We start from the raw sequence: 25,437 nt of genomic DNA on the forward strand, positions 1-25,437 counted from the left end.
TTTGTGCAGGTTTTTGAGAGCTTAAGAGATACCGCGCGATGGGAGTGAAAGACTCCTTTGGAGGAATGGTCATGTCCGTCTGAGTTTCGACGGAACATCTCCCTGCTACCTTCTGGGCGTAGGTAGGTTTGTTGATATTCAGGGGTTTGACCGATTTCCTTGCCTCCTGGTATGATATATTTAGCTCTGCCTTCAGCCGTTGAATTTCTTTTTCTTCTTTCCACCTCTGGCATGCTCTTGAGTAGGCCGGGTGTTCGCCTTCACAGTTAATACAGGTGGGTTTTGTGGCTGAACATGCTGTTGTTTCGTGGTCCTTTGCACCGCATCGAGCGTATGCAAGGACTCCACGGCAGGCCATTTGAGAATGTCCATACTTCTGGCATTTAAAACACCGTAAAGGGTTCGGAATGTATGGACGCACTGAACAGTTGATGTATCCAGCTTTAATCTCATCAGGAGGTTTAGGAGTGTTAAAAGTCAGGATAACGCTCCTGGTTTTAACAATTTTTCCATCCCTTCGCGCAGTGATTCTCTTGACAGCAATGACTCCCTGTGGTTTTAATTCGGAGCAGATTTCCTCCTCGTATACGTCGAGAAGGTCCCACTCCGAAACGACACCTCTAGATGAATTGAGTGTTCTGTGTGGTGTCACTGTTATAGGGATTCCTCCGATTGATGTTGTTCGGAGTAGGTGTTCTGATTGCCTGTCATTTTTAGTTTCGATTAAGAGGTCTCCAGAACGGAGCCTCTTAACTGACTTGGGTGAACCTGCTAACCCATCCAACCCTTTTTGGATAAAAAAGGGCAACATTTTACCAATTGGTTTTTCTCCGGTGGAATGTATGATTAGGAACCTTGGAACAGGCCCTGATGGTACTTCAGTTCGCTGCCTTTTTTTAGCAATAATGCTATCTGGATCATTGTCTATGTTTTCAGATAGGGACCGGGTTGGGGCCCCTGAAGAAGTAAGTTTATCAGGATTCATGAGTTTTTTTAAGTGGTTCAGTGCCCGGGCTCCCCACCCACCACGGAGCCCAAAGGGACGCCCACTACCCGGCATGCAATAAATGCGCTCGGGAGTGGGACGCCAGGGCTACCCAGACACCATACCCGCACCGCCGCCAGCCTGAATCCTGTCCCTCGGACCATGAGGGTAGGGGCATGGCTTTGACACGGTTGACCCTCGCAGGCGAACCTACTAGCCGATTGATCCTAGCCGGGCCTTCCAGGACCACCCGTCTTGTCGAAGCAGGGGCCAAAGTGGTGTATTGAAGCTGGGCCCCTCAACCACCAGGATCCCCCTTTCCGAATTTCCACGGGTCGCAGCGCACGGCAAACACGCCGGATTCCATTGATGTAAGCCCGGAACCTAGGCTGTGGGCGTTGGATCCCAGTGATGCTAGTCTGGAAGTCCAGCAGCGTCACTGGGAGGTCCCCTCACCACGTACAGGTGCCCACGTCGAGGGGACAAATACACTTGAATTATGGAATGCCATCAAAGTAAAAATCACAAAAGCCATAAATGCATACACAGCATTAAGAAATATTGCAGGAAGATGATGCTGAATTGGATGAGTGCAGAGCTGGCCAGTCATATAAAGCAGAAAAAGATAGCAGGGGACAGTTAAGAGCAAATAAGCTACAAGCTGATTTGTAATAGTACCACAGATAACAACAGCTACAAGTTGATTTGTAATAGTACCACAGATAAGGTCAGAGAGAGAGGCCAAGGCTGCTTATGACTGGCTAAGAGAGCATTCCTTGTCCCCATTCATGAATCTGTGATTCATGAATGGGGACAAGGAATTTTTCACGTGTGTGAATACAAGTTTTTTTATTTTATTATTTTTTTTATTTGGTAGTTGTTGGCGCATCGGCTTCTGTGGCCATAATGCACCTCCCAAGGTTTTTGCAGTACTTTGATCCAAGCCTGAGGTGGGATTCGAACCCGCGACCTTTGGGTTGCTAGGCAGGCGTGAATACAAGTAAACAAATGAATCAGATCGGATGCTTGTATACTGGGTGCGGAAAGGTCTTAGACAATCCAGTTGATTTTGTGGATGAATTGAACAGGTACCTTGCATTTATCTTTACTGAAGAAAGCTCCTTCATGCTGAGAAGAGGTTGTGCAGGTGAGGCCGAGGCATATGAAATTAGTGATTTCGAAATTGCATATGACTCTCATATATCGACTGTATATGAGAAAAACTTTCGAAGATAAAGGCAAGTAAAGCTCCTGCAGTTGGCGGCATATATCCAGTAATTTTGAGGGAAGCTACCAGAGAGTATATTGAACCACTGAAGTTAATTAAAAGGGCATCTTTGAACTCGGGAGAGATTCCTTAGGATTTGCAAAGTGTCAATGTATCACCAATACACAAAGGCAGTGGTAAGAGCAAAGTTGGTAAATACAGACCGGTTAGTCTGACTCAAGTGGTAGTGGTAGGGAAAATCAGAGAAGAAACTATTAAGAGTGTCCAGAAACATTTAGGTAGATAAAGTATTTTTAATAACACACAACATGGTTTTGTTAAGGGAAAATCACGCTTAACTAACTTAGTTTTTTTTTTTTTTTTTTTTGGTAGTTGTTGGCGCATAGGCTTCTGTGGCCATAATGCACCTCCCAAGGTTTTTGCAGTACTTTGATCCAAGCCTGAGGCAGGAATCGAACCCGCGACCTTTGGGTTGCGGGCAGGCACTTTACACATCCGGCTAGCCCGGTCGGCCAACTAACTTAGTAAGCTATTTTGACACAGTTACTTATGAACTGGATGCAGGGAACAATTTTAACAGTTTATTTTAGATTTTAGCAAGGCATTTCACTCAGTCCCTCATCACAGGTTACTTTATAAGCTGGATTGTTGTGAGACTGCAAGGCAGAAAGCTGAAATTACTGGATATTATTCAAATTGGTGAAAAGTCAGAAATGGGTTCCCCAAGGATCGGTTCTTGGACCACTGTTGTTTCTGATTTTCATAAAAGTCATCAACAATGGTTAGCAGGATTGATGTCAAAATTTGTGGGAGACATAAAGAATGGGAGAGTAGTTAATGATTAGTACCAAGCAGTGTTCCTTGAGGATGATTTGGACAGGCTGCAAAAATGGTCAGAAAAGTGGCGGCTATATTTTAATGCAGCAAAATGCAAGGTCTTACACTTCAGAAATATCAACTCCAAAATAAACCGTACACCTGGAGGGGTTGAATTTAAAAACGTAGAGGAATAAAGGGATCTGGGAGTTATAATAAGGGCAGATGTGAAGTTTTATGAGCAGCATAATCAGGCAGCCAGGAATGGCTGCCTTATGCTCTATTCGCAATGATTTCAACAATTTGTTGAACATTATCCTGTAGAGATATGGAGATTATAGTTCCACTGCATTGCAGTCTTTACACTGCAGTGGAAATACTGTGTTGAAGTATGGAGACGTCATGAGAAAAAATACACGGAGCTTCTTGAAAGGTTGGTTGGCTGGTTGTGTTAGAGTTTATTGATGCATGGAATTTGTGGGTCATTATGCACCAGTTCATATGGTATGATGTGTTTCAGAGGTGTTTACTTTGAATTTGAAATGTTACTTTTAGAATGAATTTCATTGGGTTAGTCTGTAGCTTGCTTGTATTTACTTCCTTAGAGGAGGTGAAAACATCTGTAAAATCATCGCTATCATTCAAGGGGTCTGTTAAGGTAATGGTGTGATGTGACCAATTAACATCTTTGAAGGCTTGTTTGCCTTCATTTGCATTTTAGTACAGTCTATTAATATATGTTTTATGATCCGAATACTATCACTGGTCTGGCATTGTGGAGGTTCTTCTGTTTGCAATACGATATTCTGGCTTATGTTACCCATTTATCAAAAATTCAATAGAAAAGTTCAGCGAAACACAAGCGGTTGCTCTTGACACCTCAAAGGCTTTTTGATCATGTTTGGCATAAACGTCGTCTAAACAAGCTTCCATCTTATGGTTTGCAAACTGTTTTTTGTAATTGATTATCCATTTTTTTCTCTGACTGCTCACTGAGGGTGATGGTAGATGGCTCTCTGTCTTCTAACTTCTCCACTAATGCTGGAGAAGCATTAGTGGAGAAGTTAGAAGTCTTTCCCCCCACTCCTTTCCTCTTGTATATTAATGATCTTCTTCCATTGACCGGATTTGTTAGTTTATTATTTGGTTTTTAGGAGCATTAGCAACTAAGGCCATATTGCTCCGGGATATGCAGTGGTCATGGGCTCGAACCCCGGTCTAATCAAGAAACGTGTGCTACGCACTGTTGCTCCTTCCCACCTGACTACAGAAGCACCTCCATTGACCGGAAATCCTATCCATAGTTTTGCTGATGATAGCACATTGCATTCCACTTTCCAGTTTGAGAAACCTCACCCTGCTCAATTATCTTCAACTTCTCGAATATCCGCTAGCAATTCTTTAAATTCCAATCTGCAGGTAATTCTCCAGTGGGGCAAAGACAACTTAGTTGATTTCAATCCTTCTAAAACTCAGTCTTGTCTTATATCTCGCAAAAAGGATTCTTCTGCTCCTATGCTTATCTTTGGTGACACTCTGATTTCTAGGCAAGATGACATATCTCTTTTGGGGATTACCCTGACTTCTAATCTCTCTTGGCAGAAGCACATTGCAAATATTGCTTCCTCTGCATCTAAAAAACATGGTTTTCTCTTTCACTGTCAGCATTACTTTTCTTCCAAACAGCTGTTCACTCTGTACAAATCACAAATCTGCTCTACCATGGAATATTGTTCCCACATCTGTGGCAGTGACCCCCAAAACCTCTCTCAGGCTTCTAAATTCCATTCAGAAGAGGGCAGTTAGGTTATTATTATTGCTATATAGTGCAAGAAAGCCTGAGGCTTATGCTGCACCAGCCAAAAGGGGGAAAAAAAAATTTCTGAATTACCCCGAGAAACAGAGAGAAGTAGAAGGAATAACCAATAAAGAGAATGATGATATCCAGCTCAGGACCCTGGGTGTGCCAAGCCCATACTCACCAGATGTGAGCCCCTGGGGTAAATCATGACACATCTCTAACAGAGTCTCCCCACTCTCTGTCTCATAGATGTACTGTGTCTGTTGATTGCCTTTTCTACAGATACTTCCACAGGCAATGTTCTTCTGAATTGTCTATAATTCCTGCTCTCTCTTGCAAAACAGTCCAAACACGTGCCACCATCAGCCAACATCCATTTACTGTCCAACTTCAAACTCACAGAACCAACTTTTCATCTTCCTTGTTTATTCATTCAACTGTCATTTTCTGGAACAACCTTCCTTCATACGTATTTCCTGAAAATTACAGTCTACAGATCTTTCTTCTTCTCAACCTCCAATCCATGCGTGGTACTACAGGTTCTAATGACTCTCATGTTTGGGGTTTTCATAAAAAAAAAAACAAAGAGTGCTTCAGATGGTTAGGCCCAATTTGTAGTATGGCCAGTACTATTTATTTATTTTTCTTTTTTTTCTCGACTTTCATGTGCTAGAAATCCAGTTTTTTCTATTTTCTGTTTTATTTGGTACAGTTTTTTTGTAGTTTGTAGATTCCAAGTTATTTGCCATTGCAATTGGGAAGTACGCCATATCACAGGTTTGTAATTAAAATAAGGTACCGAGATTTTTTCTCCAGTTTGCAGTATGGCTTCTTTTGCTGATCTGTCTGCTGTTTTGTTTCCAGCAGAAACAGGACATCCCTGTATGTCCTGAGGTCCAACAGAAATGTATATCATGTTTATTTAGGTGCAGTCAGTTAGTATTTGTTAATGTTTATGTGCCAAGGAATTGGGTGTTTGCGTGTACCCCTGCTTTGCATGCTTGTAATGAACTCAAGAAATCTGTATATATGAGGGGATATCAAAAAGTTCGTACCGTGACCTAGATAAAACATCAGTATGAAGATGCTGTTTTTAATATAATTTGTCTACATAATCAGTAACTAACATATGAAATTTGGTTCCCATAAGTGAGTGTACACGAGAGGTGGAGCCCTGAATCTGAGGAACTACGCTATGGTTGACAAAGTGGAGCATCAAGCAGTGATCAAGTTCCTGAATTTGCAGGGTAAGAAAGCTCAGGAAATTAATGAAGAAATGAAAGCTGTGTATGGCAGAATTATCCATCCTATGTCACTGTAAAAAATTGGAAACGGGAGTTCCACTGCAGTAGTACAAGTGTCTTTGACGAGCCAAGAGAAGGAAGACTAACAACATCCACAGACAGTGAGAGGTTGCAAAGGTTGAGCAGCTGGTGCTAAGTGACAACCAGGAGACACTTCATTTCATTGAAAATACAGTGGGAATTAGTTATAGGTCTGACCACACAATTTTACAGGACAATCAGCACATGTCTAAGGTCTCCGCACAATGGGTTACAATATTGCTGATGCCTTTGCAGAAGCAATGTCGAATGCAATGTTTTCGCCAACTCTTGGCTTGGTGTAATGCAGATGTTGTGAACTTTTTTGATCGACTGGTGACAAATGACAAATATTGGGTGTACAGTGAAGAAACCATTGTGTGGATACTGCTTTGATTTGGAAGTCATCAATGAAGTGGAATCATCAGGCAAAACGTGCGGACTTCTATGTTCAAGACTTATCTGCAGATGGGAGAAATGTGTTACTATACATGGAGAGTACATAGAAGTTTCACCATCTTTCTAGGGCTATTATTTCGAGGTAAGGGTACAAACTTATTGATATCCCCTCGTATCATATTATCACCTCTTTTGTAATGCATACCTTGTACATAAGTTATGGCTATTTTTTGTGCATACAATTCTGCCCTATATATACTGCACTCTTTCAGTAGTTGCTGTGTTAAAGTAATATCGCAAAAAAAAAAAAAAAAAAAAACACACACACACACACTCACATTTCAACCGTCCACTCGTTCCAAATGCTTGTCTAGTTCTGCCTTGAATCAAGTTCAGATATCTACTCCAATCTGTCAGAAGATGGAAGTCTTTCTTCAATTTGAATTTATGCCCTCTCAGGCAATTATTCTGAGCAACACGAAGAATCCCATCAGCATTGAGCATGCTCAAACCATTCAAAGGTTTATACACCTCAAGCAGATCATCTCACAGGTGCCTCGTCTCTAGACACTGTAATTTGCAAAACTTAAGCCATTCTTCGTAAGAGCAACCCTTTGTTCCATTCACTAATCTTGCTGCCCTTTGCTGTACTTGTTCCAACAGCTCTACATCATTCTTAAAATGAGACCTCCAGAGCTGTAATCACCACTTTATCCCAGCTAGAAAAAATTCCTGTATATCATTGAAAAAACACCATGAGCTACTCTTGCAAACTGTCTGCACTGCTCAGAAAACTTCATATCTATCTGCCTGCATAATTACCCCCAGGTCCTTTTCACTCTCTACCACTGTCAGTGTAGTACCACACAGTAGATACGTTACTCTGGGGTTCCTGCTTCCCATATGCAGTATTTAACATTTGTCAATGCTAAACTTCAGTTGCCACCTCTCAACCCACCTGTTCAACTTTTCTAGATCCTGTTGCAGCAGCATACTGTCATTAGCATCATTAATAACCCTGCCAACCTTTGTATCATCTGCAAACTTGGACATAAAGCTTGACATACCATCATCAATATCATTTATAAATACAGAAAACAACAATGGACCCAACACTGAACCCCGAGGGACACCACTAATAACATTAGTCCACGATGAGCAGTGTCCATTGATTACCACACTCTCTGTCTTCTCATACAGAACTCTCTGTCTTCTCCCATTATTCATAGCAGCAATTTGCCTCCAATGCTACACTGTTACAATTTATGCAGCAGTCTTCCATGTGTAACATTATCAAAAGCCTTTCTAAGATTCAAATATATGATATAAAAATTATTCTTTGCATCCAGTCCCTTTGTGACAACATCATAGTATCCAATCAAACTGGTCAGACAAGACTTCCCCTTAACAAACCCATGCTGTGTTCGAACTATAACTGAAGTCTTGTTTAGATGATCCTGCAATGATTCTTTAACCAGTGACTCCATTAAGTTCCCTGGAACAGAAGTTAAACTAACAGGTCTGTAATTACCTGTGTCTACCTTTAATCCTCCTTTGTGGATTGGGGTCACATTTGCACATCTCCAGTCCATGGGTGCCTCCTCTGAGTCCAAGGAACCTCTCATAATTATGGCTAAGAGTTTGCTTACTTCCTTTCCTGCCTCCCAGGAGCCGTTCTTGTGTTTATATGCAACAATTTCTCCTACACTTTGCTCTCAATTATTACAAAATTATCTAGCTTACTGCCAGAGTTTAATACACCTCTGGTATTCACCTCCCTGAATAACTCTTCACATGTGAATGTAGATGCAAAATATTCATTTAGTTTATTAGTTACCCGAGCAGGATCATCAACAGTTGAAACATTGATACCAAGTGGACCAATCTGATTCATCCCCTTCCTTCTAGAGTTTACATAAGTAAAGAACTCTTTGCTGTTTTTCTTTGCATCCTTTGCCAAAGATTTCTCGTAATCTGCCTTTGCCACTATATCTATCATAGGCTTCACTGTCACTTGTTAATTTATGTATCCCATGCATTTTTCTTCTCTGCCACATGTCTAATTAGTTCTTCCGACATCCATTTAGGCCTAAATTTTGAACAATATTTCTTTGTTGGTATGAAAAGCCTAGTAGCTTCCAAGATTAATTCTTTGAATACTTCCCATTTTGAATTTGCTGTTGGTAACATCATCAGTTTGTCCCACCGTATAGAATGTAAATACTGACTCAGACTACCGTAGTCACCTTTACAAAAACAAAAACCCTTCCTTTTACCCCTGATGGTAGTTGACTCTTTGAGCAAATCTCACTTCAGCACACTGTGATCACTGCCACATAGTGGTTCCTTTATCTGCAGATTCTTTATGCACGAAGAATCACTACTGATAATCAGATCAAGAGTATTACTCCTTCTAGTTGCCTCCCGATCATGCTGATGTAGAAAACAATCATCCAAAAAGCCTTGCTAGTGTGTGAGTGACCAACCCACAAATTCCAGTCAATCTCTGGGAAATTAAAATCCCCAATAATAAGACACTCTGATTTACTGGCCCCCTCTATTTCTCTGTACAGCTGTTTATTATACTCATCAGTGTCATTAGGCCTATAGCACACGCCTACTCTCAATTTTGATCTCCCAATGCTTATGTCACACCAAACTGACTCAACACTGTCCAACCATGTCGACTGGCTGTATTTCCTTGGATTTTATGTGTTTCTTACCCAACAGCATAACCCTTCCTCTCTTCCTGTGCACATTGTATTCCCCAAATTCCAATTCTGCATTCCTTATATCTGTGTGACACCACGTCTCTGTTATCCCAATAATATCTGCCTTTGAAGTTTTGACCAACACCTCAAATTCATCAAATTTATTTACCAAACTCCTAGCATTGGTGTACACGCAAGTATACATGCACCTGTTTCTATATATATGGCGCCACCGTAGCCAGGTGGGAAGGAGCAGCAGTGCATAGTACATGCTTCTTGATTAGACCGGGGTTCGAGCCCGTCACCACCAAATACAGAGGATGCGGAAAGGTCAGGGAATGACCACCGCATATTCCCGGAGCAATATGGCCTTAGTTGCTAATGCTCCTAAAAACAAAATAACTAACTAACATGTTTCTATTCTTACCTACCCTAACACAGCCCATGTATTTACTTGTTCCACAATGACTTCCAGCAATCTCTGGAATCCACTGCACCTTGTTTTCCAGCCTGCTGCTCATTTCAATAGAAGCTTGTTTGTTATTTTGTTTTTAGGAGCATTAGCAACTAAGACCATATTGCTCCAGGGATAAATTTTCTGTTTATACTCCTGCACGACAACCAAGTCAGTAGAGTTTACAATAAATCGTCAATACAAATATTTATCGTATTTAGTAGTCACGGGCTTGAACCTCGGTCACTCAAGGAACGCGTGCTATGCACTCTCACTCCTGACCACTCGGGATATGCGGTGGTCACTTCCTGACAAAATTTCCGTATCCTACGTATTTGGTGGTAATGGGCCCGAACCCCGGTCTAATCAAGAACCGTGTGCTACGCACTGCTGCTCCTGCCCATCTGGCTACGGAGGCGCCAAAGAAGCAGTGCAAGAATCACTTTCACCTGTGCCAGCAGCTACTGTTAATCTATTATTTAGTGTATCCCCTAACAGTTTTCTGACCCGCCTAACTCTGCCTCAATAGCATCAGCAAATATTCTTGCACCCTTTCTATTTAAGTTATTGCATCCCTGTAGAAGTTGTCTCTCCTGTTAACAAATTTAAGTCTATGTGCTGCATGTAACCGTTGAAAGACTGTTGCAGGTAATGCATTCTTATTTCATTTCTGAAAGGAGAAGTCACATCTTGGGACATGCAAATCCCATGATGGAGGGACATGAACTGGCAAGTGTGCTACACTGTCTATATTAAGGTTATTAACTGCTAAAAATTCTTGCATTCTAATCTGCAGGGGTCGATTTGATTGGTGACGATTCTGATAAATATTTCCTCAATATGGATAAAACATCATCTCTCAAGCAGGGTGGCCAGGCATAGATTTTATTTTAAATGCATAATCCAATGACAGTTGTTGTGGCCTAGGAGTTAGGGTTGGCTTGTTGTCTTCAGCACAGAGACTATATATGGGAGAAATACGATAGACACCAGGGGCTATACACAGTGCATTATGATGAATTGAGTCCAGCCATTTCAGAGCTGTTTTCTGTGTTGAATCTTACACTGAAGCTCCTTAGTCCAACTTTGATCTAATTAGTGCTTTGTATAGGTTGTCTGCTCCCCATGCTTTTAATGAAAGGATTTTAACTGTTATGATGTTTTGTATAACTTTTATATATTTGCTGGATGTGCTCCATGAATATGAGTTTCTTTACTAAGAGTAGCCCAAGAACTTTTGCTTTCGGCTGCGTTGGCACATTCTGCCCATTTGATTTTAATTCAGGGTCAGGATGGCGATTTCGTTTGCGGCAGAAATGTACACATTGTTCTTTTTTTGACAGTTTGAATCTGTCATCTAGTGCCCTTACTAATATTGTTAATTGGGCATTGCAACTGTTTTTTGTAAGTTCTCATGTTCTGTGACTGACTAGAGATACTAAAGTCATTGATATAAAGTGCATATGATACTGAAGGATAAAGTTGATTTGTGATTGAATTAATCTTTGTGGCAAACTAAGTGGCCTTTAAGACTGAGCCCTGTGGGACACCTTCTTCTCGTTGGCAAATTTTGGAGAAAGAAGTTTGCATTTTGACTTTGAAGGTTCTGTTCATAAGGAAATTCTGGATAAACATATGAAGAGTGCCTCTGAGTCCAGCACGGTGCATGTCTCATAGGATCCAATATCTCCATGTGGTATCATAAACTTTTTTAATGTCAAAAAATACAGTAACTATATGTTGTGATCTGATAAATGCATTTCAGATATAGGCTTCTATACTAACTAGGTGGTCTAGTGTAGACCTGTAATGTTTAAAACCACACTGTGTGTTTGAGTAGATGTTATTTTCCTCTAAATACCATATCAATCTTTTATTCATAATTTTTTCTAGTAATTTTCCTAAATAACTGGTGAGAGCTATTGGTCGGTAGTTGCATGGATTTGTTAGGTTTAAGGAAAGCTAGTATTATTGCATGGTGCCATGTGTTTGGATATACATTTTCTTGGAATATTCTGTTATACAGTTTCAGTAGATTTTCTAATTCTAATGTGCTTGATCATGTCATAATGTATGTTGTATGTTGCCTTACAGCACTCAGTCTGGCTAGGGACAAAACCATTTATTGTAAATGGTTGATTGTAAGGTTCGTTTCCCTTTGATTTAAAATTAATCTTATCTTTTCCTGCTTTTTGCTGATACTTTTGCCAAGTATCAGCAAAAGCCTCATTGGCTTAATCTAATCTTGGAATAATGGTAGGGTCGGTCAAACTAATTCCACTGCAGCCTAGTATAGGTGATGGCCTATTTCTATATTTACCTGTCACTTTTCTTATTTTATTCAAGACTATATGAGCATCTGTTGTCTTGTCTATTGTAGATGTAAATTGGATCCATGTTGCTCTTTGACTCTGTTTCCTAGTGAATTGTGCTATAGCTCACATTCTTTTGTACTGAATCAGATTGTCTGTGGTTGGTTATCTGCAGATCAGTTCTACGTCCTATATTGTGATTTATTTTTTCAGTACAATCAGTGTTCCACCACTGATTGTACTGAAAAAATTTTTCTCAAACGTTTTCGGACGGTTTGGGAAATATGATGAAGTCTTTGGGACTGTGAGCTTGCCTGCATTTTGTGTGATTTCTGTGACATGTGCTAGTGCAACATCTAATGTTTTGTGTTAAATGATAGTAATATTGAAAACTGCTTTCCTCTAATCTCTTCCCAGTTAGCTTTCTCTATTTTCCAGTGATAAACCCTGCTGGTATAACATGGATAGTCACCTGCCAGTGTGGAAATTACTGGGAAATGATCACTCCCAAGAGGGTCCTCAAATACTTCTCAATTAAATGCTGTGTAAAGTGTAGGTGTACAAATGGTGAGGTCTATTGCTGTAATGGTCAGAGTTGGAAAGTGGAAGTAAGTGTGGTTACCCCTGTTAAGAAGCAAGAGGATGTGGCTATCCAGTAGTTTTTCAATGATGCATCCTCTTCTATTATAGTCCGAACATCCCCACAGGGGATTGTGACCATTCATATCTTCCATCAAGTACAGAGGGGAATTAATTGTTATAATAATGCATCTAAGTCTTCATAAGAGACATTGTCTCTAGGTGGGATGTATACTGAACATATGGTTAATAGGGATCCTGCTATTATACGAACTGCTACCACCTCTAAGTGGCTATTTACATGCACTTGTTGTGTTGGTATTCTGTCTAATAATACAACAACAACTAACACAACAACTCCTCCATGGATCATATCTTCAGTTATTCGGTCTCTTCTATACATAGAGGGTATAGAAGAGACCCTCTATGTATAGAAGAGACATACTTCTATACATACCCTATATATAGGGTATGTATAGAACTCTACCAGGTATGTATACCTGATATAGAGGGTATCTTGTGGTTTAAGGTATGTTTAAGATACTGGAAATCATCAAAATTAGTTTGTAATCCTACAGTTCCACCGAATAATTTTATCTATTATTTATATTTGCTCAGCCCTTGAGTTGTTTTCTTTGGGAGGTACTTTTGTTTTTCCTGTCCTTAATCTATTTGTTTTGGGAAGGACTGGTTTTCCAGTATCCATATCTTCTTCAGCACAGATTTGAAACACTTCATCCTCCAACTTTTGTTTTTTTCTAATTCCATAAATTCAGAGGTAGGTTCATGATTGTGCAGTCCTTCATTACCATTACCTTGTTGCAAAGTTGAAGGATCTGAGGGGATTTTATACGTTCTTTTTATGGCCACAATGTATACAGTACTTGTGTTGCGCTACAGAAGACCTTCATCTCGTTAGCTCAAAACAGATAACATTTGTGCTTTGTGCATAGATGCAAATCCAACTGCATCATTCCTAAAGGCTTCCGTTATAAGGCTCCCTTTAGCAATATTTGCATGGATCATGCATGTTTCAACTTCAGCCCGCAAACATTTAAATTGTGGATGTCATCTTCACAATGAAATCCAGAGAGCCAGCTTTAACAAATCAAGACTCTTACAGGAACTAAGAGGTAGGATCTCACCACTGGTATTTTCAAGCCTTATTAATACTTTTTGTTGCCAAGCTTACCATATTTCTGATGCTTACCGTTCACGACAGCAACAGAAGTTTGTGAATTTAAGTAGAGAAGCTCATTCCTCGAGAAAGAACACCCATTCCACCAATAATGCTTCCTTCATTTTAAATTTGAGCAGCAAGCAATTAACATTTGTACAGCTCAACGTTCTAGCCTCTGGTTCGCTGTCTTACCGCCGAGGCCACCAAACACACATCTGGTCATGGGAGTAGAGGCAAGCATAGCCAACCTCCCCGAAGAAGCTGCTAATGAGATTCACTTCAAAATGGCCACCATCCTCTGACGCACATGGCCCGTCCACTCAAACTTCAACCATCAGCAGCACGCTGCACTTTCCTCCATCAGAAAGGACAATATCGTTGTACTTCCCATAGACAGACGACATTGCACTGTCATATTAGACTGGTCAAAGTATCAGAAGAAAGCTCTCGTCCTCCTACAGGACCCCAATGTCTATGAACCTATGACCGATCCACCCATCAATGTCTTGGGATGGGTGGATCGGACCACATGGTTCAAATCTGAGAAAATTTTGGCATCGACTCGGTGGCTACTGCATGCCATGGGCTGCCAACTACCACAGTTTTATGGCCTATCTAAGATTCACAAGCCAGGCATTCCTTTCCGGCCCATTGTGTCCTGCTGCAACAAGTCTACATATAAGCTTCTAAGTACATGACCAACTCCTTTAACCTCTAGTGGGAAATATGGCCCACACTGTCACTAACAGCAACGAGTTCATTCACCTAATTAAAAAAAAAAACTTTTAATATCTGACAATGAGGTTATGGTGCAGTTCGATGTCGTGTCCCTGTTTATATTGATTCCAGTCCAACAGGCTGTAAACTGCACCAAGCGACTTCTGGAGAATGACTCAGATCTACCTAGCAGAACATCGCTATCCACAGAGGACATCTGTACTGCCCTCAACCTATGCTTGTCAGGCAGTGTCATTACCTTTGGGGATTCCCTGTACAAGCAGGTGCACGGTACTGCTATGTTGTGGCCAACATCACCATGGAAGAACAGCTATTCCTGAGCCCGCCTGTACCAATTACAGTTTGGTGCCGATACGTCGATGACATCTTCACCGTCATCCCACGTGGTTCGGAGGGAACACTACTGGAGTACCTCAATTCTTTATCAGTATTCATCCAGTTCACTTTAGAATTAGAAGCAGACGGGTCCCTTCCATTCTTAGATGTTCTGGTAAAGCTTGTGGGCCCACGCCTGGAGACCTCAGTATACCGTAAGCCAATGTGGTGCGAGCAGTTTACCAACTACAGATCAGCCATGCCCCTAGCTATCTCAACAGCACTGCCCTCATTCTGTTCTCCCAAGCTTGGAGCCATTCCAGCTCAGAGGAAGCTAAGCACACTGAGATTTCCAGGGTAAAAACTGACCTGGTCAATTGTGATTATCCAACCCACATATTAGACAAGTGCAAGAGCTCGCAATCCACCCGAGACCATCATCACCACAACAATATGCCTACAGCCTATATTCCCTACTATCCAAGCATGTCGAACCAGATTTCGAAATCCTCCAAGAATATTGCATAAAATGTGTACACCTACCTGGTAGGAGCTTACGTTCCCTGGTTTCTAACGTGAAAACCCTAGTCGCCATTCTTTTGCATAGCGGAGTGGTATACCGTGTAACTTGCAAAGTTTGTGGCAGTTGCTACATAGGAGAGAGCTCGAGATACCTTCAAGACTGCCTTGTGGAGCATGACAGATCAATTCATCTTGGTGACACTGACCACTCCACAATCGCGGAACATTTTTGATCGAACCACCATAACCTTAACACTTCCGCCGCTGCCTCTGGCTAGAGTCATTCAACATATCATGCAATTCAAGAACCATGAATCGCTGCAAGGGCATGAGGCTACATCGTGCCCTTGCAGCGATGCAAGGTGGATAAACGCTGGCAGCAAACCCACAGAAGTTCATGCACCAACAATGAGCGCGATTCTAGTAGTTGAATGCTCAATCTCGCGGCCATGCACATCACAACGCGCACAACTCTGTATCTATTAAATTTTGTCTCTAGCATCATTATTCTATTAGAATCTGTATATTGCTGATGAAGGGATACATTTTACCCTCAAAGCTATATTCTTGTCATTTGTCATTAAATATATTATTGGATATATACAGTATCATTAATCTCCTGTTTTCTCATGTTTATCTTGTTTTTGCTTGGAGTAAGTGTTTAACTTGCAGAAAGAAAGAATCACATGGAGGAACTGAGATTTCAGTTTGGCATTCAACTGATTTATATCTGGCCATAATTTGTGCATACTGGTTATAGTTGGCTGGATCATTTTTCTTGCTTCTTGGTATGTATTGTGGTCTGTTTTGTATTTCTGTATTTCTTTTTTTTTCCCCCATCTTTCACATGTTCTGGAATAGGCAGGGTGTTCTCCTTTACAATTTGGACAATTTGGAGTTGGAGTTGGAGCTGGGCAGTCATCAATCTGATGTTCTTTGGATCCACATTTAGCACATGTCGGTGTATTTCAACATGCCATGAGTGTCCATATATTTGAAATTGGAAACAATGTAAATGATTTGGGATATATGCTTTTACTTGGCAGTTCAGATATCCTGCTTTTACAGTTGGTGGGATTTCTGGTGTGTTGAATGTCAGAATTTAAGGTAGGCATTATATTTTCTTCTCTCCGAATAGAAATTCATCTTATATTCGTCACTCCTTGGTTTTGAAGTTCACTGCTGATTTCTTCCTCAGTAACATGTAAGAGATCCCACTTGCAGGTTACTCCTTGTGAAGCATTTAAGGTGTTATTGGGGGTGAATATTACCAGTATACCTACAAAGTTTGTTAAATTCAGTAACTTTTCTGAATGTCTGGTACTGTACATTTCAACTAACAGATCCCCAGATCGGAGTCGCATGACTGTTTTTGGAGTTCCATCTAGTCCTTCCAAGACTTTTGGATAAAAAATGGGGACTTCTTACCTAATGTCTGTTCTACAGTGGAGTGAATGATTAGGAATAAGGGTATTGGTTTTGAACTGTCTGTATTTTCAGGTTCTTCAGCAGTTCAATTTTATGGGATATTATCTGAAGTTCCTTGGAGAGTAGTGATTTTTTACTACTCATGTTTAGCTCTTTTCATCCCTCGGAGTGTAACTTCCAACTCCCAGGTTTCCGGCCCCACCACGAGGCAAGAGCAGAGTAGTGATTTTTTACTACTCATGTTTAGCTCTTTTCATCCCTGGGAGTGTAACTTCCAACTCCCAGGTTTCCGGCCCCACCACGAGGCAAGAGCAGTGCCACCAAGTGACCAAGCAGCAGCTAGAGATTAGTAGGGTTGGTGGTGTCAGTTTGAAAGTAAGAAAGAAGAAAAGTGACTTTCCTTTCTGAAAGTTTGCTAATTCCTTTTAACAAAATCTATATGTTTTACGTACAGAAAATAAAGCTTGCTATAAATATAATGAAATAAATATAATGGAGCAGCGCACTATAGAATCGCTTGATCACTTGGAAAAAAGCTTGGCACTTGGGGCCACTTCTTGAAAGGGTCAAAAGGGTAACCATATGAGGAAAGACTCCATTAATTGGTCTAAAGCACTTTAAAAGTCACCTAATTGAGGTCTATAAGTTTCTGAGAAAGGTTAGCAAAATGAATGAAGGGGGAATTTTCACTGCTATTAGAAAATTCTGGAACTTGGGGGGAACATGAGTCCATATTACAAGGGAAGAGGATTTAGACTAGGTTGTATTAAGTTTTCTTTTAGCCTTCCTTGCAACCTGTCTACAATTCTCGGAGAACTTGATGTCTGACCATATATCAACTCCCAAGTCCCTTTCTTCCACTCCTGACTTTAGTTCCAACACCACCAATTGTATAGCATTAGCATTAGTAGAGGCATATGATGCAAGAAAGCAAGCTTATTCAGCATCAGCCAAAAAAAAAAAAAACCCACTCCCATTTCACCCCTCTGTTCGTTCAAAATACCTGTCCAGTTGAGCTTTAAATTTGTTTAGGCTATCAACTTCAACAACAAGTGATGGAAGTCGGTTCCACCAACCAACCACCCGCTGGCCAAAGGCAAATTTCCGCACATCTATCCGACATCCGTCCTTCCTCAATTTGAATTTATGTCCTCTGAGGTGATTATTCTGAGCAAGATGAAGAATCCCATTGGCATTGAGCATGCTCAAACCATTCAAAGCCTTATACACCTCTATCAGATCACCTCGCCGGTGCCTAGTCTCCAGACTCTGTAATTTGCAAAACTTAAGCCTTTCTTCGTAAGAGCAACCCTTTGTTCCATTCACTAATCTTGTTGCCATTCTCTGTACCCGTTCCAGCAGTTCTACATCCTTCTTGAAATGAGGCCTCCAGACCTGTATACAGTACTCAAGATGTGGCCTAACCATTGCCTTATACAAGGGAATAATCACCTCCTTATCCCTGCTAGAAAAATTCCTGTATATCATTGACAAGACACCATGAGCTACTCTTGCAGATCGTCTGCACTGCTCAGAGAACTTCATATTTGCCTGCACAATTACCCCCAGGTCCTTTTCATTCTCCACCACTGTCAGTGTAGTACCGCAGAGTTGATACGTTGCTCTGGGGTTACTGTTTCCCATATGTAGTACTTTACATTTGTCAATGTTAAACTTCATTTGCCACCTCTCAGCCCATCTGTTCAACCTTTCCAGATCCTGTTGCAGCAGCATAGCGTCAGTAGTGTCCTTAACGACCCTGCCAACCTTTGTATCATCTGCAAACTTGGACATTAAACTTGATATCCCATCATCAATATCATTCATAAACACCGAAAACAACAACGGACCCAACACTGAACCTTGAGGAACTCCACTAATACAAAGGGTACTAGGAAAGTTTTGCAATACAGCTTTGTTTATTTAATTTTTTCAAAGTAATTTCCTCTACATTCAATACACCTCTCCATCCTCCGAAACCAATCTTTAAACCAGTTCTGCCAAGTTTCACTAGGGAGTAAAGCACACTCGTTGTCCCAAGCCCGTAGAAGGTCCTCATCACTGGAAAACCGCCTCCCTTTTAGCTTCATTTTCACATGCGGGAACAGTGCAAAGTCGCAGGAAGCAAGGTCTGGACTGTAGGGAGGGTGCTCGAGAAGTTTCAGTCCTGTCGTGGTCAAATATTCGGTGCGGGCTTTGGCGTGGTGAGCTGCAGCATTATCGTGATGGAGGTACCAGGTGTCCATTCTTGACTTTGGCCGCAGGTTCTTCATAGATCCAATGACTTTAGGCAGGCATTGTTCAGTATACCACTTAGCTGTGACTGTCTTCTGCGTGTCCAAAACGACACGTTCCACAATTCCACTCGATTTGAAAAATACAGCTATCATTTTCTTCTTTACAGATCGGGATTTTCTGACAATTACGGGTGTGTCGTCATCATCAAAGACCCAAACTTTGTTTTGAGCCTTGGTCGGCAGATCGTAATAGTACAGCCAAGTCTCGTCACCTGTCACGATGTTGTTCACATACCGAGATTGTCCCTTATCAAACTTTTTTAACATCTCCCGGCACCAAGTCACACGTTGTGTCATCTGCTCTTCAGTCAGTTGATGCGGCACCAAGAGAGAACAAAGTTTCTTCACGTGCAAATGATCTTGCAGAATCGAACGAATTGCTGGTGCATTTAGTCCCAAAGTATCCTCTATCTGTTGGTAGGTCACTCGCCTGTTTTCGTCAAGCATTTTCCTCACAGCAGTAACGTTTTCCTCCGTAACTGACGTTCGTGGACTTCCCGGCCTCTCAGAATCCTCCAGAGTGAAATTTCCTCTTTGGAATTCTCTATACCACCTGAATATCGTTGTACGATGTGGACAATCATCATCTAGTGCAAGAGTCATTTCTTCTAAGCACTGGTCTATGGTTAAACCACGCACGAAATTATACCGCAAAACTGTCCATATCTCATTTTGTGACCACGATGCCATCGCAAGCACCTTACACTCTCACTACTAATGAATAACTGAGCCCATCGACTTGGCGTGGCGGCTACTATGCACGTATGAACATGTCTCAACATGCAGCAACAAGCAGCTTCCTGTGATTCATTGTTGCGTCATATTGCAAAACTTTCCTAGTATCCTTTGTAACATTAGTCCACGTTGAGCAGTGTCCATTGATTACCACTCTCTGTCTTCTGCCACTCAACCAACCCCTTATCCATAGCAGCAATTTGCCTCCAATGCCACACTGCTCCAATTTGTGCAGCAGTCTTCCATGTGCAACAGTATCAAAAGCCTTTCTAAGATCTAAATATATAATATCAAAGTTATTCCCTGCATCCAGTTCTTTTGTGACTACATCATAGTATCCAATCAAATTGGTCAGGCAAGACCTGCCCTTAACAAAACCATGCTGCGTCTGAGCTATAACTGAATTCTTGTCTAGATGATCCTGCAGTGCTTCTTTAACCAGTGCCTCCATTAATTTACCTGGAGCAGAAGTTAAACTAACAGGTCTATAATTACTTGTGTCAGCCTTTGATCCTCCTTTGAGAATTGGGGTCACATTTGCACATCTCAAGTCTATGGGTACCTCCCCTGAGTCCAAAGAAGCTCTCATAATTATGGCTAGGGGTTTGCATACTTCCTTTGCTGCCTCCTTTAATATAACTGGATAGATCCCATCCACCCCAGGTGCCTTTTTTATGTTTATCCTCAACAATCTCTCCTTCACTTTCCTCTCAGTTATTACAAAATCATCCAGCTCACTGCCAATGTTTACTTTATCTACATCATTCTCCTTCCTGAATAACTCCTCATGCGTGAATGTAGATGCAAAATACTCGTTTAGATTGTTAGCCACCTGAGCAGGATCCTCAACTGTTGAACTATCAATATCCAGTGATATTAAGAGTAGGAGACCGGCAGAATTACTTAGCAAGTACAGGTCACTGTTGAAAAAAAGCCGTGAATTAGGGTTGAACTTGAAAGTGTCTGCAATTCTGCCCAGACACGATAGGAGGGAGTATATGATGAGAGCCTTGTCGATCAATTCGGCCCTGGAGGGATTGTGCAAGGCTCAAGGGGTAGAATTTTTTTCAGCCTGGACTGTACTTGTTAACAGGAGAGATTGCTTCTACAGGGATGGGATACTTAAATAGAAAGGGTGCAAGAATTTTTGCTGATGCTGTCGAGGCAGTGTTAGGTGGGTCGGAAAACTGCTAGTTGGGGGGGATACAAGGACTAATAGATTAACAGTAGCCACTGGCAGAGGTGGAAGTGATTCTTGCACTGCTTCTATTGAAATGAGCAGAAGCCTGGAAAACAAGATGCAGGATATTTCAGAGACTGCTGGTAGTCATTGCGGTACAAGTAAACACATGGGTTGTGTTAGGGTAGCTAAGAATAGAAACAGGTGCATGTATACCTGCGTGTACACCAATGCTAGGTATAAGTATAAGTTATTTTGCTAAGTATAAGTTATTTTGGGGTTACTGTTCCCCAGGGCACTTTGCTGGATTAAAGCAAAGCTGCCAATTTTATGAACATCCCTGCAGTCTATCTAGGATAGATTAATAAAATTTATATTAGGATGTTAAGATTATAGACATTTATATAATTATTTATTGAAATTAAATTTATTTTTACATGCAGAACACAAAAATAGAAACAAATAATGAAGACCTTATATAAATCAGCATTTTCTTTCAACTGAGCCAAATCACCCAAACACCTTTCTTTATCATTCTGGATATGCTGCACCTCTGTTAACCACTCTGTAAAATTCAATAGTTCTGCCTGTAATAAAAAAAAAAAATAATAATTATAATAAATAAAATGTTAAGTGGATAGAGCAACATTGCATAATCCAGCATCAATGTATATGTGGTACTATGGAATTACCAAATTTTCAGATATTTTTCTGGCTGGATTATTGGACATTTATCAAAAATATATTTATGAAGGCTTCGAGTATCTTAATTTTTTTTTTTTTTAAATTTATCTAGCTATTACTTAATGTAAAAGAACAAAAAATGGTAAAGAGACAAAATTAACACTGATACAACCTTTAGTTGTTCTCATTATTCTTCTTTGCTCTTTGATGACATACATGGTAGAACTCACATTAAACTCAGCCATCATACTCATTTTGGAAAACAGATAAGGATTATGGTTATGATATTGGATTTGGAAAATTTGTTAGCTACTTTCATCAAACTGGAAAATTATGGTACAGTGTAAACATATTTTTTCCAAGGCCAAACCATATTACAACATGATTTTGCAATACAATGATAATCAAACACTGAGCAATATTAAAAGATTTAGATTTCTTTACATGATAAACTTTCATGCTATATACTAAATTAATTATAAATAATAAATGATAAAATAACATTTTTGTTTTTTAAATAACAAATTAAACTTTAACTGTCAACCTGTGGCTTTCAGAGAGCAGGAGATTTCCTAATTTTTGTATTACAATTAGGAAAAATAAAAAAATATAAAAATTTAATTTTACCCAATTCACTTGCCTATTACTTCTAATAGGCAAATGAAAAGTCCAAACATTCTTTAAATTTATTCAATCTACCAACTTCCACAACATTAAGAGGAAATTTATTCCAATAATCAATTACTTTCTTGCTGAAGGCAAATTTTTACACATCATATTCTGCAACCATTCTTTTTCAGTTCCATTAGATTCTATCCAAAAAAAACCATTCTCTGCCCATTTGTGACTGTGTCATCTCAAAAAGAGTAAAGATGTCACCAGCATTTAGTTTACTCAACCATTTTAAATACTTTACAATTCAATTAGGTCATCACATGGATGCCTAGTTTCCAGAGACTAACATTTAGAGACTGTATTTTACTGACAGAACCTAATGAACTGTTCTATTTCAGTACAGCCATCTCTCTCTCTCTCTCTCTCTGAGCAATCATTATGTGCACTGCTGATAAAGATGACATCAAACTGTATAATTATCCCTAGGCCTATTTTTCTTATTAACTACCTGTAGTTTTGGGCTACTCAATTGGTATTATTGTGGGATTACTGCTATTCGAATGCAGTACCTTGCAGTATCTAAGTGAATCCATGACTGCCATTTTTAACATGGTTTTCCAGATGCAGAGGACCTGGCAGTTTCCGCATAGCAAAATGTTTTGCACGTTTTACTACACCTAAATATAGATGTTGTTTTTGAATAATAATTTCATGTTTTTCACAGAGTAACAGATTGAAAGAACCAGAGAAGTGCTGTTACCCAATTTTGTAACTTTTTGTGCTTAGTAGGCACACTGCACCCACAGAATCAGTTTACATATCAGGTTTAAAAGTCTCGGCTTTAGAAAGTACATTTCAGGGTTTTGACGTGCAGTCGAAAGTACATTTCGACTGCACGTCAAACAACCATTCTAGTTCAAGGTTACCTACCAGTTATTCTCATTAACTTTTTAAAAATAGCATCATCTCAACCTTGGAAGGAATGTGTCAAGATTATTGAAGAGTATTCAGCTGAAAATATATGAGAACACTTGAAAGGATTTGTTTTCTACTACTCATCTCTTAATTATTTTTGTGTAATCTTTTGTAAAGTGAATATGTTCTCAACTTTTTTCAGAATTTTATATAAATCTAAAAAATCTTCTAATCTACCCCAATATATTTTTTTAACTTTCTATTAGAGTCCATTAGAATCCATAAAGTTCTTCCAGCAGTGTACAAAAAAAAAAAAAACCAGGGAATTTATTTATAAGTAGAAAAAAGTGAATGCAATTTGGAAATTTTGCATGCTTATTGGCATATATATTAGATACAATTAGATATACAGTAAACCTAATCCGGACAGCTCTAAAAAAATTTAAAAGTATAAAAATCAAGCGACGATCGGGCTCAAAGGTCATATGTGTTGTGTCCGAGGTCATTGGGCCGTGATGACTCATGCTGCACAAACAACCCAGTTCCTGGCTGCGTTCCAGTTCAGACAGTTGTTTGTCGTTTGTGCTGTGCAGTTAATGTCTTTAAGTAAGCCTAGTGTAGGATAGAAGAGTAAGCATAAAATGCTTTCTCTTCACAATAAACTATCGGTGATAGAAAAACTTGAAAAAGGAGCTTCAGTGTCCAGCATCTGTCTTGAGTATGGCATCGCAAAACAAACCGTGTTGGACATTAAAAAGAAAAAAGTAAAATTCGTAATTTTGTTCTCAAGTTTAATGTGGAGAAAGAAAAAAGTAAAGTTAAACGAATGTGGATGCCTACTGATAAAGCACTAGATGATGCTATGTACAAATGGTTTTCCCAACTTCATCTGGTTTGACTATGTGAGGAACAGAAATTCAAGCAGCAGCAGAGAGACTGGCTAAACAGTTAGGAATTGTACAATTTAAAATGAGCTCAGGTTGGCTTTTTAGATTTAGAAGATGGCATAACATTTCAAACAAGAAAATGTGAGGGGAAATTCTTAGTGCTGATTTTGAAGCTGTTGAGCCTTTCAGGAAACAACTGAATGATTTTATTCAAAAGGAGGGTTATCAATTGAACCAGGTGTACAACTTTGATGAGAAGGGACTGTTTTGAAGGGCTCTGCCTGAAAACACACAAGCGTGAAAGACTGAGAAAACCATGCCCGGAAGAAAAATAAGCAAGGAACATGTTTCAGCATTGCTGTGTACAAATGCTGATGGAAGCCATAAGTTAAAAACTGTCATCGTTGGGAAAAGCAAAAAAACCACACGCCCTAAAAAACATTGTAATAAGGGACAATCTACCAGTACACTACTACAATTCCCATAGGTGCCTCCGTAGCCAGGTGGGCAGGAGCAGCAGTACGTAGCACGTGCTTCTTGATTAGACAGGGGTTCTAGCCCGTGACCACCAAATACGGAGGATGTGGAAAGGTCAGGGAATGACCACCGCATATCCCTGAAGCAATATTGCCTTAGTTGCTAATGCTTCTAAAAACCAAAATAACAAAATAACAAAAAAATAACAATTCCCGCAGTGCATGGTTTACTACGGAAATAACAATGGACTGGTTCCACAAGAAAGCTGTGCCAGAAAACGGAAGACATCAAATCGAAGATTTGAAAATCCCAGAAGATGAAGTAAAGGCCTTGGTTTTGCTAGATAACGCACCAACCCACCTTGACGTTGAGAAACTCGTCAGTTGAGATAAGAAGATTAAGTGCATGTTCCTGCCACCAAACACGACATATGTTTTCCAGCCTATGGACAAAGTGGTGATCTGCATGGCAAAGGGGCTCTACAGAAAGAATTTTCTGAGTGAAGTCCTAGAAGTGGAGGAGCCACTAGTTAGTGAAGAAGACAGAAGAGGACAACAGACATTGAAAAATTTAAAGTCGCACAACGTAAGATCTAAGATTTACAACTTCGCAGATGCTGCAAAAGAAATCAATTAAAAAACTTTGGCGAATTCATGGAAAAAACTTCTCTTAGATGAAGAGGCTAATCCAGAAACAGATGGTTCTGAGACAGAAGACTTTCATAAGACTCTACAATGAGGAGGGGAAAAGGCTGTGTCGTTAGAGGAGATAGTCATGGATGGAATAAGATGATCCTGGCTACCACATCATGACCGAAGAGGAGATCACAGATAGTGTAATGGGAACACCAGAAAGCT

The 25,437-nt window shown here is 40.2% G+C and overlaps 1 protein-coding gene across 1 annotated transcript in view; it reads right to left on the bottom strand.

Moving 5' to 3' along the window:
- Positions 1 to 25,437, bottom strand: part of shot (dystonin-like protein short stop) — a 1,739,701-nt gene that overhangs the window by 1,101,481 nt on the left and 612,783 nt on the right. Inside the window, exon 31 of the mRNA XM_090380932.1 lies at positions 21,476 to 21,589. Coding sequence (XP_090237058.1) covers positions 21,476 to 21,589 — 114 coding nt within the window. The remainder of the gene's footprint in view (positions 1 to 21,475; positions 21,590 to 25,437) is intronic.

Source organism: Mastigoproctus giganteus, chromosome 9, assembly GCF_048544385.1.
Source record: "Mastigoproctus giganteus isolate SK-2022 chromosome 9, ASM4854438v1, whole genome shotgun sequence".
NCBI lineage: Eukaryota > Metazoa > Arthropoda > Arachnida > Uropygi > Thelyphonidae > Mastigoproctus > Mastigoproctus giganteus.